At 45.8% G+C, this 13,897-nt stretch overlaps 1 protein-coding gene across 1 annotated transcript in view; it reads left to right on the top strand.

Annotated features, from left to right (window-relative positions):
* Window positions 1-13,897, top strand: part of SYN2 (synapsin II) — a 350,053-nt gene that overhangs the window by 182,559 nt on the left and 153,597 nt on the right. Inside the window, exons 2-3 of the mRNA XM_088472716.1 lie at window positions 1,328-1,385; window positions 12,785-12,876. Of these exons, the coding sequence (XP_088328842.1) occupies window positions 1,328-1,385; window positions 12,785-12,876 (150 nt within the window). The remainder of the gene's footprint in view (window positions 1-1,327; window positions 1,386-12,784; window positions 12,877-13,897) is intronic.

The following is a 13,897-nucleotide window of genomic DNA, read 5'->3' as shown; positions in this document are numbered from 1 at the left end:
GTAGGTGGTGCCGTGTAGTTAGGGGAAATTGCTGACGCGTTTTGCCCCTTTCAACGGGGGCTTTTTCAAAGAATGGCTGACAATTGATTTGAATGGGTTTATATAGCTCAGAGAGAGCTTTAATTAGGTCCAAAACTCAGGTTACTTATAGTTTCCAGGTGTGTTAGACTGGAGTTCAGGTGGAACTCTAATTGTATCCTCTAATATGCAACTCTGTCCAGGTGGCGTTATTATCACAGGGCTTCCCCCGGTATTTTTTTACAATTTATTTTTAGTAACTTAGGTCGGATCACATTTCCCATTACAATTATGGGAAATGCGATCTGCTTTACTAAAAATAAGTGATACTGGGGGTTGGAGTAGAATTTTACTAATTCTACTCCAATTGCCCTGTAATAACTACAGGTGAAACTAAAATAATGTGAAAAGGGTGTGAAAACACCCTTTTTCACTTTATTTTAGTAAAAATAATGTTAATAAATAGAGCCCTATGTGTTGATTTCACTGCATAACCTCCCTTGTAATGCAAATATTTGACCTCTGTTTATTGTGTTGAATTCAGCATTAAATTTCCTTTCATTTGATGTATGAATCATTGCACTGCGTGAAGTGTTACAGTTTTTATAAGCATTCGAAGTTGAAAAACATAAAAATTTCAAAAAGTGTCCGCAAGTTTGGCCACCACTGTAGAAGGTGTAGCCACACCCAGCATGAGGTCTTACTTGGATATAGAAGATGTAGCCACACCCAGCATGAGGTATGACTTAGTTATAGAAGGTGTAGTCACACCCAGCAGACATTTTTATTAAGGAAAACCTTGTTTTCTGCTCCATGCATCAGGATAACTATGGTTTTATAGCCAGCGATCTAAGAAAACATTAATCCATTGGAAGCCTGCACCCTAGGAAGCTGCATTGTTCAAATGCTCAAAATTACAATATATATATGCTAATTTATTACATCATTTTCGACCTTTGGATAGCAGTATCAGCCATTCTATAATGTTATCCAGAAATGAATAATTTCATTATCCCAAGTGACAAGCATCACCTGCGCTAGAGAGACACAAATGACTGTTTGATAAGCTGATCTGTGCATTATATACAGTATATGAGATATTGTGATACTGCAGGCTGTATACAGATAAGACTGGTTCATTTCTTCAGTCTGCGGTTAATTGGTTAGCATTGAAATAGACATCTAAGCCATTGTTGTTATTTTTCACTCTAATCATCTTGTGATGTACTCATTGGCATTGACTAATATTTAATTAAGAAAGGAATTGTTTATTTTATATTTATTCCACACTTTTTATCTTTTACTTTAGGGCAAAGTGTTTCAGAGGAAAGAAGCTCCAAGGTGACTTTGATATACGTATCGAACAGGTGAGATCCTTCTGATGTGTATTAAAAATCGTTGTCCACACCAAATATTTTATTATATTTTTTTATGACCACTTTTAGTTGTATGGTGGTATACTAGGCCACAGATCATCTAATATGCACATTCAAGTTACAGGTTAGAAGTGCAACTTTTGGAGTAGAGGGCATCATGGTAATTTTCAGGGACTTTTGGTCTCACATGGGTCTACTCTACACATTACCTTATTAACGAAGAAGAAATCACAACAGAAACATTGTGTTTTCTTGTCCTACCCAAATGGAAGGTTAATATGACTGGATAATGAAGTTAGAGAGAACTGAGAAGAAATCAGCATCCAGTCATGAACTCGCCTACACATACCAGTTGCACCAGAACCAGTAGCAAGAGGACAAACTCTTGACTGCACCATGTCTGATGTAGAGACTCAACACAGTGCCATGTATGATATAGCAACTCATCTTGACTGCACCATGTCTGATGTAGAGACTCAACACAGTGCCATTTCTAATTGTTACAAGTCCAGTCCAGGACTTGTCTCCTGCCAGTATTCCTCCTGCTCCTGACCATGCTTCTAGGTTGCCGGTTGCTAGGAAACCCAAACGTCAGAGGATTTCACATGTTTCCTCCTAGTGTTGCCTGATTGGCAGCTGATCCTATTTGAACTTCCTGGACTGTCGCCGCCCTGTCGGCTATAGAGTTTTCATGTGGAACTTTTGGTTATGCAACCTGCTTTCTGTGCATCCAGACTTCCAGCTATAATTTGTACATGCTGCGTGTATTCTGCTCACCGGCTTCTAAGTGACCCAAGTACCCTGGGTTCAAGCATCGCTGTCTGCAGAGCCCTCCAGGCCATACAGCTACCCTGCTTCTATACCACGCTTCAAGCAACGCTGTCTGCAGGGCCCTCCAGGCCATACACCTACCCTGCTTCAATACCACGTTTCAAGCATTGCTGTCTACTAGACCCTCCAGGCCATTCAGCAATCCTGCTTCTACACCACGTTTCTAGCATCGTTGTCTACTAGGCCATCCAGGCCATACAGCAATCCTGCTTCTACACCACGTTTCAAGCACCGCTGTCTGCTAGGCCCTCCAGGCCATACAGCAATCCTGCTTCTACACCATGTTTCAAGCATCGCTGTCTACTAGGCCCTCCAGCCATACAGCAATCCTGCTTCAACACCACGTTTCAAGCATCACTTTCTACTAGGCCCTCCAGGCCATCCAGCAATCCTGCTTCTACACCACGTTTCAAGCATCGCTGTCAACTAGGCCTCCTGGCCATTTAACAACTTTAGTTTGGACTGTAAGTCTACAGTATATTCTATTGACTGTCCTATTGTTTCAGCTCCTTATTACATCATGGACATGTTGTGTTTGTACTGGCCCTCCTGGTCCACCATATCATTTATTAAGTAAACTGCCATTATTCTAATATTCTGCTTGTGACTGTTCTTCTATGTGCCACGTACAGTATCTCCAATACCTCCATCTCGGTCCTAGCAATTGCTAGAGGATCGTAACACTAATATACAGTAGGCATTCATCAGCACAGCGCCATGTCTATTATAGGAACTCATCTTGACTGCACCATGTCTGATGTAGAGACTCAACACAGCGCCATTTCTGATATACAGTAGGCATTCATCAACACAGCGCCATGTATTGTATAGCAACTCATCTTGACTGCACCATGTCTGATGTAGAGACTCAACACAGCGCCATGTATTGTATAGCAACTCATCTTGACTGCACCATGTCTACTGTAGACACTCAACAAAGTGCCATTTCTGATATATAGTAGGCATTCATCAACACAGCGCCATGTCTGATATAGCAACTCATCTTGACTGCACCATGTCTGATGTAGAGACTCAACACAGTGCCATGTCTGATATACAGTAGGCATTCATCAGCACAGCGCCTTGTCTGATATAGGGTCTCCTCAGCACAGCGCCATGTCTGATATAGGGACTCATCAACACAGCAACATTTCTGATGTAGGGACTCATCAGCACAGCACCATATCTGATATAGGGACTCGTCAGTACAGCGCTATGTCTTATATAGGGACTCGTCAGTACAGCGCCATGTCTGATATAGGGACTCGTCAGTACAGCGCCATGTCTGATATAGGGACTCGTCAGCACAGCGCCGCATCTGATGTCATGGGGAATAATAGACACAGCACAATTAATTTACAACCTCAGGCAAAAATTGGCACCCGGAGGAATTGCAGTCTAGTAAACTGTGTGCAGCAGCATAAGCTACTCTTACCGCACTAATGTGGATCGTTACCCACCGGGATCCCGGTGATCTCGCTGGTCCCAGACCCACAAACCAATCTCAGGTTGGCGGAACTTGGATTTACTTAGTCCCTTCAAGGAAATGTTTACAACAATGCAGACGTCTACAGGTGGTCACCTAATGTTGTAAATTTAATAGAAACATACTTGTGGATACATTGTTTCCTACTTTGCACAGGTCAGATTGACAGCAATTGTGATTTAGTAACCAATATTGTGTGCAATTCCTTGTAAGGACTATTCATTATTTAATCTGCTAATTTATTTATAAATTAGCAGATTAAATAGCATTGCTATTGTCATTTTAAATAGGAGATTTTTATTTTTAATCTATGTATCTGTTTATTCATGAACTAGTTATGCATCTATATAATTAAGTTCCTTTTTATAGAACATTAATATAGCAATTTATGTAATCCTTAATTGGTGTGGAATCTTTTCCTGGTTGAATCAGCGCACCTCCTTACTAATAAATTTGGCAACACCTTAATATTGTGCTGCTACAGATGTAACCAGTGTCTCAGGAGGGTTTTCTGGTGCATAAAGTAGCTGACTTGCTCTTTGTATCATTTTATAGAATGTACTTTATAAATGCTAGGTAAAAGCTGATTGGTTGCCATGGGTAACTTCTCCACTGGTCTGCTTCACTCTTTTCACTGCTTAATCCATCTGCTCCTATCTTCCTTTGTTTAACCACGTGAATGTTATCTAGTATGTCTTTTTTGGAATCATTCTTTTTATTAAACAATTTGTATACACCCAGAATAATCTAAATCTGATAAACTTGATGCATGTTTAGAAAAAAAGTTTTTAATTACTATTGTCCAAGCTGCTCACACATCTAGCAATATAATTGTCTTAAAATTTTTAAACCTGGACGATTACATTTTTACAACATTATGGACGGGATGTACTAAGCCAGGGCTTGACAAATTTTTCTAAAACCTAGGAGCCAGGATGAAAGTGTAGGAGCCAGACCCCCCCTTCCCCCAGGGCAGCATTACTGAGCACCTACGCCCCAGGCAACCAACCCCCATGGCCACACCACTAACTGGGTACCCCAGGTAAACCACCCTCCCACAGCCACATTATTGAGCAGCTAACCCGCCTCTCCAGGCAACCAACCCTCAAAAAGACCACCCCTCTGCAGCCAAAAAACCCCGGGAAAGCAAATCCGCCACCGGCAGTGGGCGAACTAGAGAGTGGTGGGCCCAGATGCAAGGATATGCTTTGAGCACCCCTATTCAGTGCCCCCAGTAGTGGTCCCCCCTTTGCAGTGTCCCCAGTAGTAGTCCCCCCTCTGCAGTGCCGCCAGTAGTAGTCCCCCCTCTGCAGTGCCCCCAGTTATAGTCCCCCTATGCAGTGCCCCCAGTAGTAGTCCCCACTATGCATTGTCCGTAGTAGCGCCCCGCTATACAGTGCCCTAGTAACACCCCCCCTTATACAGTGCCCCCAGTAGCAGCCACTCCCCCTATGCAGTGGCCCCAGTAGCGACCACACCCCCTATGCAGTGCCCCCAGTAGTGGTCCCCATATATAGTGCCCCCAGAAGTGGTCCCACCTATGCATTGCCCCCAGTAGTAGTCCCCCCTCTTGTAGTGCCCCCAGTAGTAGTCCCCCTTGTAGTGCCCCCAGTAGTAGTCCCCCCCTTGTAGTGCCCCCAGTAGTAATCCACCTTGTAGTGCCCAGTAGTGCTCTCCCCCTTGTAGTGCCCAGTAGTGCTCTCCCCCTTTTAGTGCCCCCAATAGTGCTCTCCCACTTTTAGTGCCCCCAGTAGTAGTCCCTCCCTTGTAGTGCCCCCAGTAGTAGTCCCCCCCCCTTGTAGTGCCCCCAGTAGTGCTCTCCCCCTTTTAGTGCCCCCAGTAGTGCTCTCCCCCTTTTAGTGCCCCCAGTAGTGCTCTCCCCCTTTTAGTGCCCCCAGTAGTGCTCTCCCCTTTGTAGTGCCCCCAGTAGTGCTCTCCCCCTTTTAGTGCCCCCAGTAGTGCTCTCCCCCTTGTAGTGCCACACGTAATAAAAAAATAAAAAAAAACACCTGAATCCCCGCTCCCACCATCCACACATTGCCATGGACTTCATTGTGGATCTTCCAGTTTCATCTGGATGTTCGGTTGTCTGGACGGTTGTGGACCGATTTAGTAAAATGGCACACTTTGTTCCTTTGTCCAAGCTGCCATTGGCCAGAGAACTTTCTTCATTATTTATACAACACATTTTTAGACTTCATGGATTGCCTTTAGATATTGTGTCTGATCGTAGCACTCAGTTCATTGCACAATTTTGGAGAGCATTTTGTTCCTCGATGGGTATTTCTATCAGTCTGTCTTCAGGATATCATCCACAGGCCAATGGTCAGACGGAACATGCCAACCAGTCTCTGGAGCAATATTTACATTGTTTCATTTCCAAATGTCATTCAGATTGGACCCTGCATTTGCCTCTGGCAGAATTTGCGTTCAACAATGCTTGTCATTCAGCTTCATCTGTGTCTCCATTTTTCTGTGTCACCGGTCAGCATCCCAGAGCTAACTCCTTTGAACCTAATGTTTCCAGTGTGTCTACTCCGTCATTTGTGTCTCGGCTTCGCCGTATTTGGAGCAAAGTTCATCAAAGTCTCTGCAAAGTTTCTCTTTGTTCCAAGAGTATTGCTGACAGGCATCGAAGACCGTGTTTATTGAAAAAGGGAGATTTGGTCTGGCTTTCTACTAAGAATATCAAGCTGTGCCAACCAACTCATAAATTGGGACCTAGATTCATCGGTCCTTTTCGCATCATTGCTCAAGTGAATCAAACGCTCTCCTCAAACCGTTTTTTTTTTCCATGAGATTTGGAAGTAAGCCTAGTGCCAAACCTGGTCCAGTGACTGTCCATGGTCAACAGGAATTTGTTGTTGAACGAATTCTGGACTCCCAAGTTCTCCAGAGGTAAAGTACAGTTTTTGGTTCATTGGAGGGGTTACAGACCAGAGGAACGTTTCTGGGTTTCGGAAGATGCACTCCATGCTCCCAGACTGAAAAGACTTTTCTTTCAGAAGTTTCCTGATGAACCTGGATCTGGGGGTTCTTCAACCCCGCATCAAGGGGGGGGTACTGTTACAAGTCAAGTCCAGGACTTGTCTCCTGCCAGTATTCCTCCTGCTCCTGACCATGCTTCTAGGTTGCTGGTTGCTAGGAGACCCAGACGTCAGAGGATTTCACATGTTTCCTCCTAGTGTTGCCTGATTGGCAGCTGATCCTATTTGAACTTCCTGGACTGTCGCCGCCCTGTCGGCTATAGAGTTTTCATGTGGAACTTTTGGTGCAACCTGCTTTCTGTGCATCCAGACTTCCAACTATAATTTGTACATGCTGCGTGTATTCTGCTCACCGGCTTCTAAGTGACCCAAGTACCCTGGGTTCAAGTATCGCTGTCTGCAGAGCCCTCCAGGCCATACATTTATCCTGCTTCTATACCACGCTTCAAGCAACGCTGTCTGCAGGGCCCTCCAGGCCATACAGCTACCCTGCTTCAATACCACGTTTCAAGCATTGCTGTCTACTAGGCCCTCCAGGCCATTCAGCAATCCTTCTTCTACACCACGTTTCAGGCATCGCTGTCTACTAGGCCTCCTGGCCATTTAACAACTTTAGTTTGGACTGTAAGTCTACAGTATATTCGATTGACTGTCCTATTGTTTCAGCTCCTTATTACATCATGGACATGTTGTGTTTGTACTGGCCCTCCTGATCCACCATATCATTTATTCTACACCACGTTTCTAGCATCGCTGTCTACTAGGCCCTCCAGGCCATACAGCAATCCTGCTTCTACACCACGTTTCAAGCACGCTGTCAACTAGGCCCTCCAGGCCATGCAGCAATCCTGCTTCAACACCACGTTTCAAGTATCGCTGTCTACTAAGCCCTCCAGGCCATACAGCAATCCTGCTTCTACACCACGTTTCAAGCATTGCTGTCAACTAGGCCTCCTGGCCATTTAACAACTTTAGTTTGGACTGTAAGTCTACAGTATATTCTATTGACTGTCCTATTGTTTCAGCTCCTTATTACATCATGGACATGTTGTGTTTGTACTGGCCCTCCTGGTCCACCATATCATTTATTAAGTAAACTGCCATTATTCTAATATTCTGCTTGTGACTGTTCTTCTATGTGCCACGTACAGTATCTCCAATACCTCCATCTCGGTCCTAGCAATTGCTAGAGGATCGTAACACTAATATACAGTAGGCATTCATCAGCACAGCGCCATGTCTATTATAGGAACTCATCTTGACTGCACCATGTCTGATGTAGAGACTCAACACAGCACCATGTATGATATAGCAACTCATCTTGACTGCACTATGGGCCTGATTCAGAGCCGCTCGTAAGCCACCGCTCGTTCGTTCCGAGCGATGTTTGCCCAACTGCGCATGCGTACGGATTGTAATACGCATGCGCGAACCAGTCAGTGCAGCCGAAAATCGTTTGTTCGCTAAATAGCGAATGCCTGCTATTTTGAGTGACAGGAGGAGGCGTATGTGGGTGGTAACAGGGGAAGGTGCTTGAAAACGGGGAGTGGAGATCCGAACGCAGGCGTGCTTAAAGGTCAAAACGGGCGTTTTATGGGTGTGCATAATTAATACAGCAGCGTCATTGACCACGTCACCGGGTTATTTTATAGTCAGAACTGCTCGCAAGATTGCGGTAGGAAAAAGCAACCTCAACAATAGCGAGCAGTTCATACGCTGGTCGATGTACTCGATTAATCTAATAAATAGCGGACATGACGTAGGATGCGAGCGGCCAGGGGGCGTAGTTATCCAAAAAACGACCGCAAGTTTTGTTCGCTCATTCAGACATAGAGGCGTGAACAGACCGCAAAGAGCGAACGGTTCATTTGAATACCCACCCCTTTTTTCTGAACGAATGACCGCAAATAGCGTCCGGCTCTGAATGAGGTCCTATGTCTGATGTAGAGACTCAACACAGTGCCATGTATGATATAGCAACTCATCTTGACTGCACCATGTCTGATGTAGAGACCCAACACAGTGCCATGTATGATATAGCAACTCATCTTGACTGCACCATTTCTAATGTAGAGACTCAATACAGTGCCATTTCTGATATACAGTAGGCATTCATCAGCACAGCGCCATGTCTGATATAGCAACTCATCTTGACTGCACCATGTCTGATGTAGAGACTAAACACAGTGCCATGTCTGATATACAGTAGGCATTCATCAGCACAGCGCCATTTCTGATATAGGGTCTCATCAGCACAGTGCAATTTCTGATATAGGGTCTCATCAGCACAGTGCCATTTCTGATATAGGAACTCCTCAGCACAGCGCCATTTCTGATATAGTAACTTAACAGCACAGTGCCATGTCTGATACAGGAACTCAACGGCAAAGCGCTATGTCTGATATAGGGACTCATCAACACAGCACCATTTCTGATGTAGGGACTCATCAGCACAGCGCCATATCTGATATAGGGACTCGTCAGTACAGCGCCATGTCTTATATAGGGACTCGTCAGTACAGCGCCATGTCTGATGTAGGGACTCGTCAGCACAGCGCCGCATCTGATGTCATGGGGAATAATAGACACAGCACAATTAATTTACAACCTCAGGCAAAAATTGGCACCCGGAAGAATTGCAGTCTAGTAAACTGTGTGCAGCAGCATAAACTACTCTTACCGCACTAATGTGGATCGTTACCCACCGGGATCCCGGTGATCTCGCTGGTCCCAAACCCACAAACCAATCTCAGGTTGGCGGAACTTGGATTTACTTAGTCCCTTCAAGGAAATGTTTACAACAATGCAGACGTCTACAGGTGGTCACCTAATGTTGTAAATTTAATAGAAACATACTTGTGGATACATTGTTTCCTACTTTGCACAGGTCAGATTGACAGCAATTGTGATTTAGTAACCAATATTGTGTGCAATTCCTTGTAAGGACTATTCATTATTTAATCTGCTCATTTATTTATAAATTAGCAGATTAAATAGCATTGCTATTGTCATTTTAAATAGGAGATTTTTATTTTTAATCTATGTATCTGTTTATTCATGAACTAGTTATGCGTCTATATAATTAAGTTCCTTTTTATAGAACATTAATATAGCAATTTATGGACATAATTGGTGTGGAATCTTTTCCTGGTTGAATCAGCGCACCTCCTTACTAATAAATTTGGCAACACCTTAATATTGTGCTGCTACAGATGTAACCAGTGTCTCAGGAGGGTTTTCTGGTGCATAAAGTAGCTGACTTGCTCTTTGTATCATTTTATAGAATGTACTTTATAAATGCTAGGTAAAAGCTGATTGGTTGCCATGGGTAACTTCTCCACTGGTCTGCTTCACTCTTTTCACTGCTTGATCTATCTGCTCCTATCTTCCTTTGTTTAACCACGTGAATGTTATCTAGGGCAGCATTACTGAGCACCTACGCCCCAGGCAACCAACCCCCATGGCCACACCACTAACTGGGTACCCCAGGTAAACCACCCTCCCACAGCCACATTATTGAGCAGCTAACCCGCCTCTCCAGGCAACCAACCCCCAAAAAGACCACCCCTCCGCAGCCAAAAAACCCCGGGCAAGCAAATCCACCATCGGCTGTGGGCGAACTAGAGAGTGGTGGGCCCAGATGCAAGAATATGCTTTGAGCACCCCTATTCAGTGCCCCCAGTAGTGGTCCCCCCTTTGCAGTGTCCCCAGTAGTGGTCCCCCCTATGCAGTGTCCCCAGTAGTAGTCCCCCCTCTGCAGTGCCGCCATTAGTAGTCCCCCCTCTGCAGTGCCCCCAGTAGTAGTCCCCCTATGCAGTGCCCCCAGTAGTAGTCCCCACTATGCATTGTCCGTAGTAGCGCCCCCCTATACAGTGCCCTAGTAACACCCCCCCCTTATACAGTGCCCCCAGTAGCAGCCACCCCCCCTATGCAGTGGCCTCAGTAGCGACCACACCCCCTATGCAGTGCCCCCAGTAGTGGTCCCCATATATAGTGCCCCCAGAAGTGGTCCCACCTATGCATTGCCCCAGTAGTAGTCCCCCCCCCTTGTAGTGCCCCCAGTAGTGCTCTCCCCCTTGTAGTGCCCCCAGTAGTAGTGCCCCCAGTAGTAGTCCCCCCCCCTTGTAGTGCCCCCAGTAGTAGTCCCCCCCCTTGTAGTGCCCCCAGTAGTAATCCCCCTTGTAGTGCCCAGTAGTGCTCTCCCCCTTGTAGTGCCCCCAGTAGTGCTCTCCCCCTTGTAGTGCCCCCAGTAGTAGCCCCCCCCTTGTTGTGCCCCCAGTAGTGCTCTCCCCCTTTCAGTGTCCCCAGTAGTGCTCTCCCCCTTTTAGTGCCCCCAGTAGTGCTCTCCCCCTTGTAGTGCCCCCAGTAGTGCTCTCCCCCTTTTAGTGCCCCCAGTAGTGCTCTCCCCCTTGTAGTGCCACACGTAATTAAAAAAAAAAAAAAACACCTGAATCCCCGCTCCCGCCATCCGCTCCTCCGTTCGTCCTCCCGGGCCGGGCCGCTCTGCATTATGGGAGAGATGTCATGACTTGTCTCCCATTACCCACTGCAGGAGCCGGACGATGGAGCTGCTCCTGCAGTGGGCGCAGCGGCAGTCAGTGGGAATCTAACAAACTCTCATTGGCTGCCACTCAAAACAAACACACAGCTGCCGGCGGCTGTGTGTTTGTCAGTCACTGTGTAGCGCTGCCCGAACTCCGTCCGGTCAGCGCTTACACGCGCGGTGCAGTCTGTGTCACAGAGACAGACTGCCCGCGGCCAGCGGCCCGCATGGCGATGTGGCCCGGGGGGCACATGTCACCCTGCCCCCCGGCCCAGCTCGCCACTGACTACAGGGCCTGGGGGTTGCTGAAAATCTGGTCGCCAGGCAGCCAAATCTGGTCACCATGGCGACCTGCCCCCGGGTTTTGTCGAGCCCTGTACTAAGCATTGCATCGCAATGAGCACATCCTGCCTCTTAAATAGGCCGGTATGTACTTAGAAATGCGATTAAAATTGCAAAGGGCATCTCTCCCGATATCATTTGTCATTTGCGATAGCCTCGGATAGATGGGCTTCCGGGTTTAACACCCAGATGTCACTCTGGCGTTCTTCTGCGTAGAAGTGTGCGCCATGGAGGGCGCTGAGAGGGATCTGATTGGATCCCCCTGAGGGGGCGTCCTGAAAAAAACCCCATAGACTTCTATTGGGTAACGCCATCTAAAGATGGCATTACCCACCTGGACGAAGCGATGCATTCCGGTGCTTAGTACATTTGACAAATGGGGTAAAACCCTTGAAAACTGCATTTTCAGGGGTTTTACTGCATTTCTGTCCTTAGTACATCCTGCCCTCTAAGTACATTTCTGTGAGAGCTGCAATGTGGGTCCAAAGTGCCTGAAACCAGCCTTACCTGGGTACATGGCTCATTACAGGCATGATAATACCTTAATGAGAATCTCCACTATTTGCTACATAACACATTCGCTTCCTAAGTTGTTTTTGCTGTGGCAGACTTGGTTGAAATATGGATGTGGTGTAGGGTGTATTGCAACATCCTTAGAAACAAAGCTAGAGAGGTCTTTGGGCTTGTGCTATGAATCGCATTAAACATAACACGTGAGCGCCGTGCTTTTCGTGCAACTTTTTATTTTCAAATGCATCTTATTCTCAAAGCGATGCGAATTGTACACACAAGCAGCTTATGCTGATTTAAATGCTATGCGGCATGCCTATACTCTGTGTGCGACTGCGGCTGTATCTGCATGCGAAACGCTACGTTACCGTGTCGGCGGCTGTGACATTGTAACGTAGCGTTTCACATGCAGATAAACCCGCAGTCGCGCACACAAGCTATTTGTGCATCCTATTCGCATCAGTTTGAGAATAAGACGCATCTGAAGGTATAAAGTCGCACAAAAAGACGCTAGGCACTACCAAGTCACGCCACAGCATGGCGGCACTAGAAGGGCTCTTTAACGAGGAAGGAAGTAAGATGTATGTGGACACATCTGTAGATCAGACATGCTTTGTGCAACATAACGATTAGAAAACCACTTGAGAGTATTTTCTGAACCTGTTTGTTTTTTCTTTCCCCTTAAATGTAGGCTGAGTTTTCAGAAATAAATCTTATAGCTCATTCTGATGGGACATACGCCGTAGACCTGGAAATGTTCAGGAATGGTACAAAAATTGTCAGGTGAGTCCAATTAAAGCTCCGTCAAGAAGAGACCTCATCCAGCATAACATCCACCCACACTCCACGGTTGCAGGAGACGCTTCATTCAAGGAAGCCTTTGTACAGTATAATTGGCCATCTAATGAGATTGTAGCCTGTTTCTTCAGGGACAGTCTTTTCCTCTAGTGTTGGTTCTCTTTATATCAGTGATATGTAAGGCTGCAGTTACAGAGTGCCATTGACTGCTATACCGTGTTTAAAAACGTGACCATGTAATGTTCTGGACTTACCAAGCTTTATGGTGCTCATCTGCCAACATAGAAGTCACCTGATACATAAGTAATAAAGTATATGGGATAATGCAATCCCTGCTCTAGCTTCTATGGATATAAGAAATCACACAGGAGTTACATGACCATAGTATGAGACTGTAGGCTGACTTACAGGGAGCAGAAATCCCAGGTGACTTCTAGGAGTTTATTTACTAAGCGTCGTGTTCTAAAACCTGGCGCTCTCCACCGTGTTTATGCCCAAAATGTAACAGGGCAATTTTACTAGCAAAACGCGGCTAGTAAAAACATTTCCCTTTTAAATCTAAGGCCTAAACATGATCAGACGCGCTGGGTTGGAGAACCCGATGCTTAGTAAATAAACACCCTAATACTGTATCTGTAATAAATGAAAGTAGCAGGTGCCTTGTTTTTTATACTAGACCTATTACAATAAGTGAGTCTTAGATTTGTGATCAATGCAAAAATTGGGACGTACAGTAGCTGCGGAGACAGAGTTGTAAGAGAGTGGGGGCGCGGGGCTGGACAGAGCGGAGGATATGTTGGGGTGGAGAGGGGACAGAGACTGAGGGGCCAAAATATGAAAATTCTGTCACTGTCCCAATATTTATGCACCTGACTGTATATAGGATCCAGTAGAGTAGAGGCCTGGCAGAGCATCACCAGGGATGAAACCCAGCGTCTGGTGATGTCTATGCGTTCCAGACTTCAGGCTGTAATTGCCTGCAAAGGATTTGCAACAAAAAAAAAAG

The sequence above is a fragment of the Taudactylus pleione genome, unplaced genomic scaffold (assembly GCF_031769625.1).
Source record: "Taudactylus pleione unplaced genomic scaffold, aTauple2 ptg000128l, whole genome shotgun sequence".
Lineage (NCBI taxonomy): Eukaryota > Metazoa > Chordata > Amphibia > Anura > Myobatrachidae > Taudactylus > Taudactylus pleione.
Note: the sequence above shows the minus strand (reverse complement) of the source record. Positions and strands in the feature narration are given on the sequence as shown.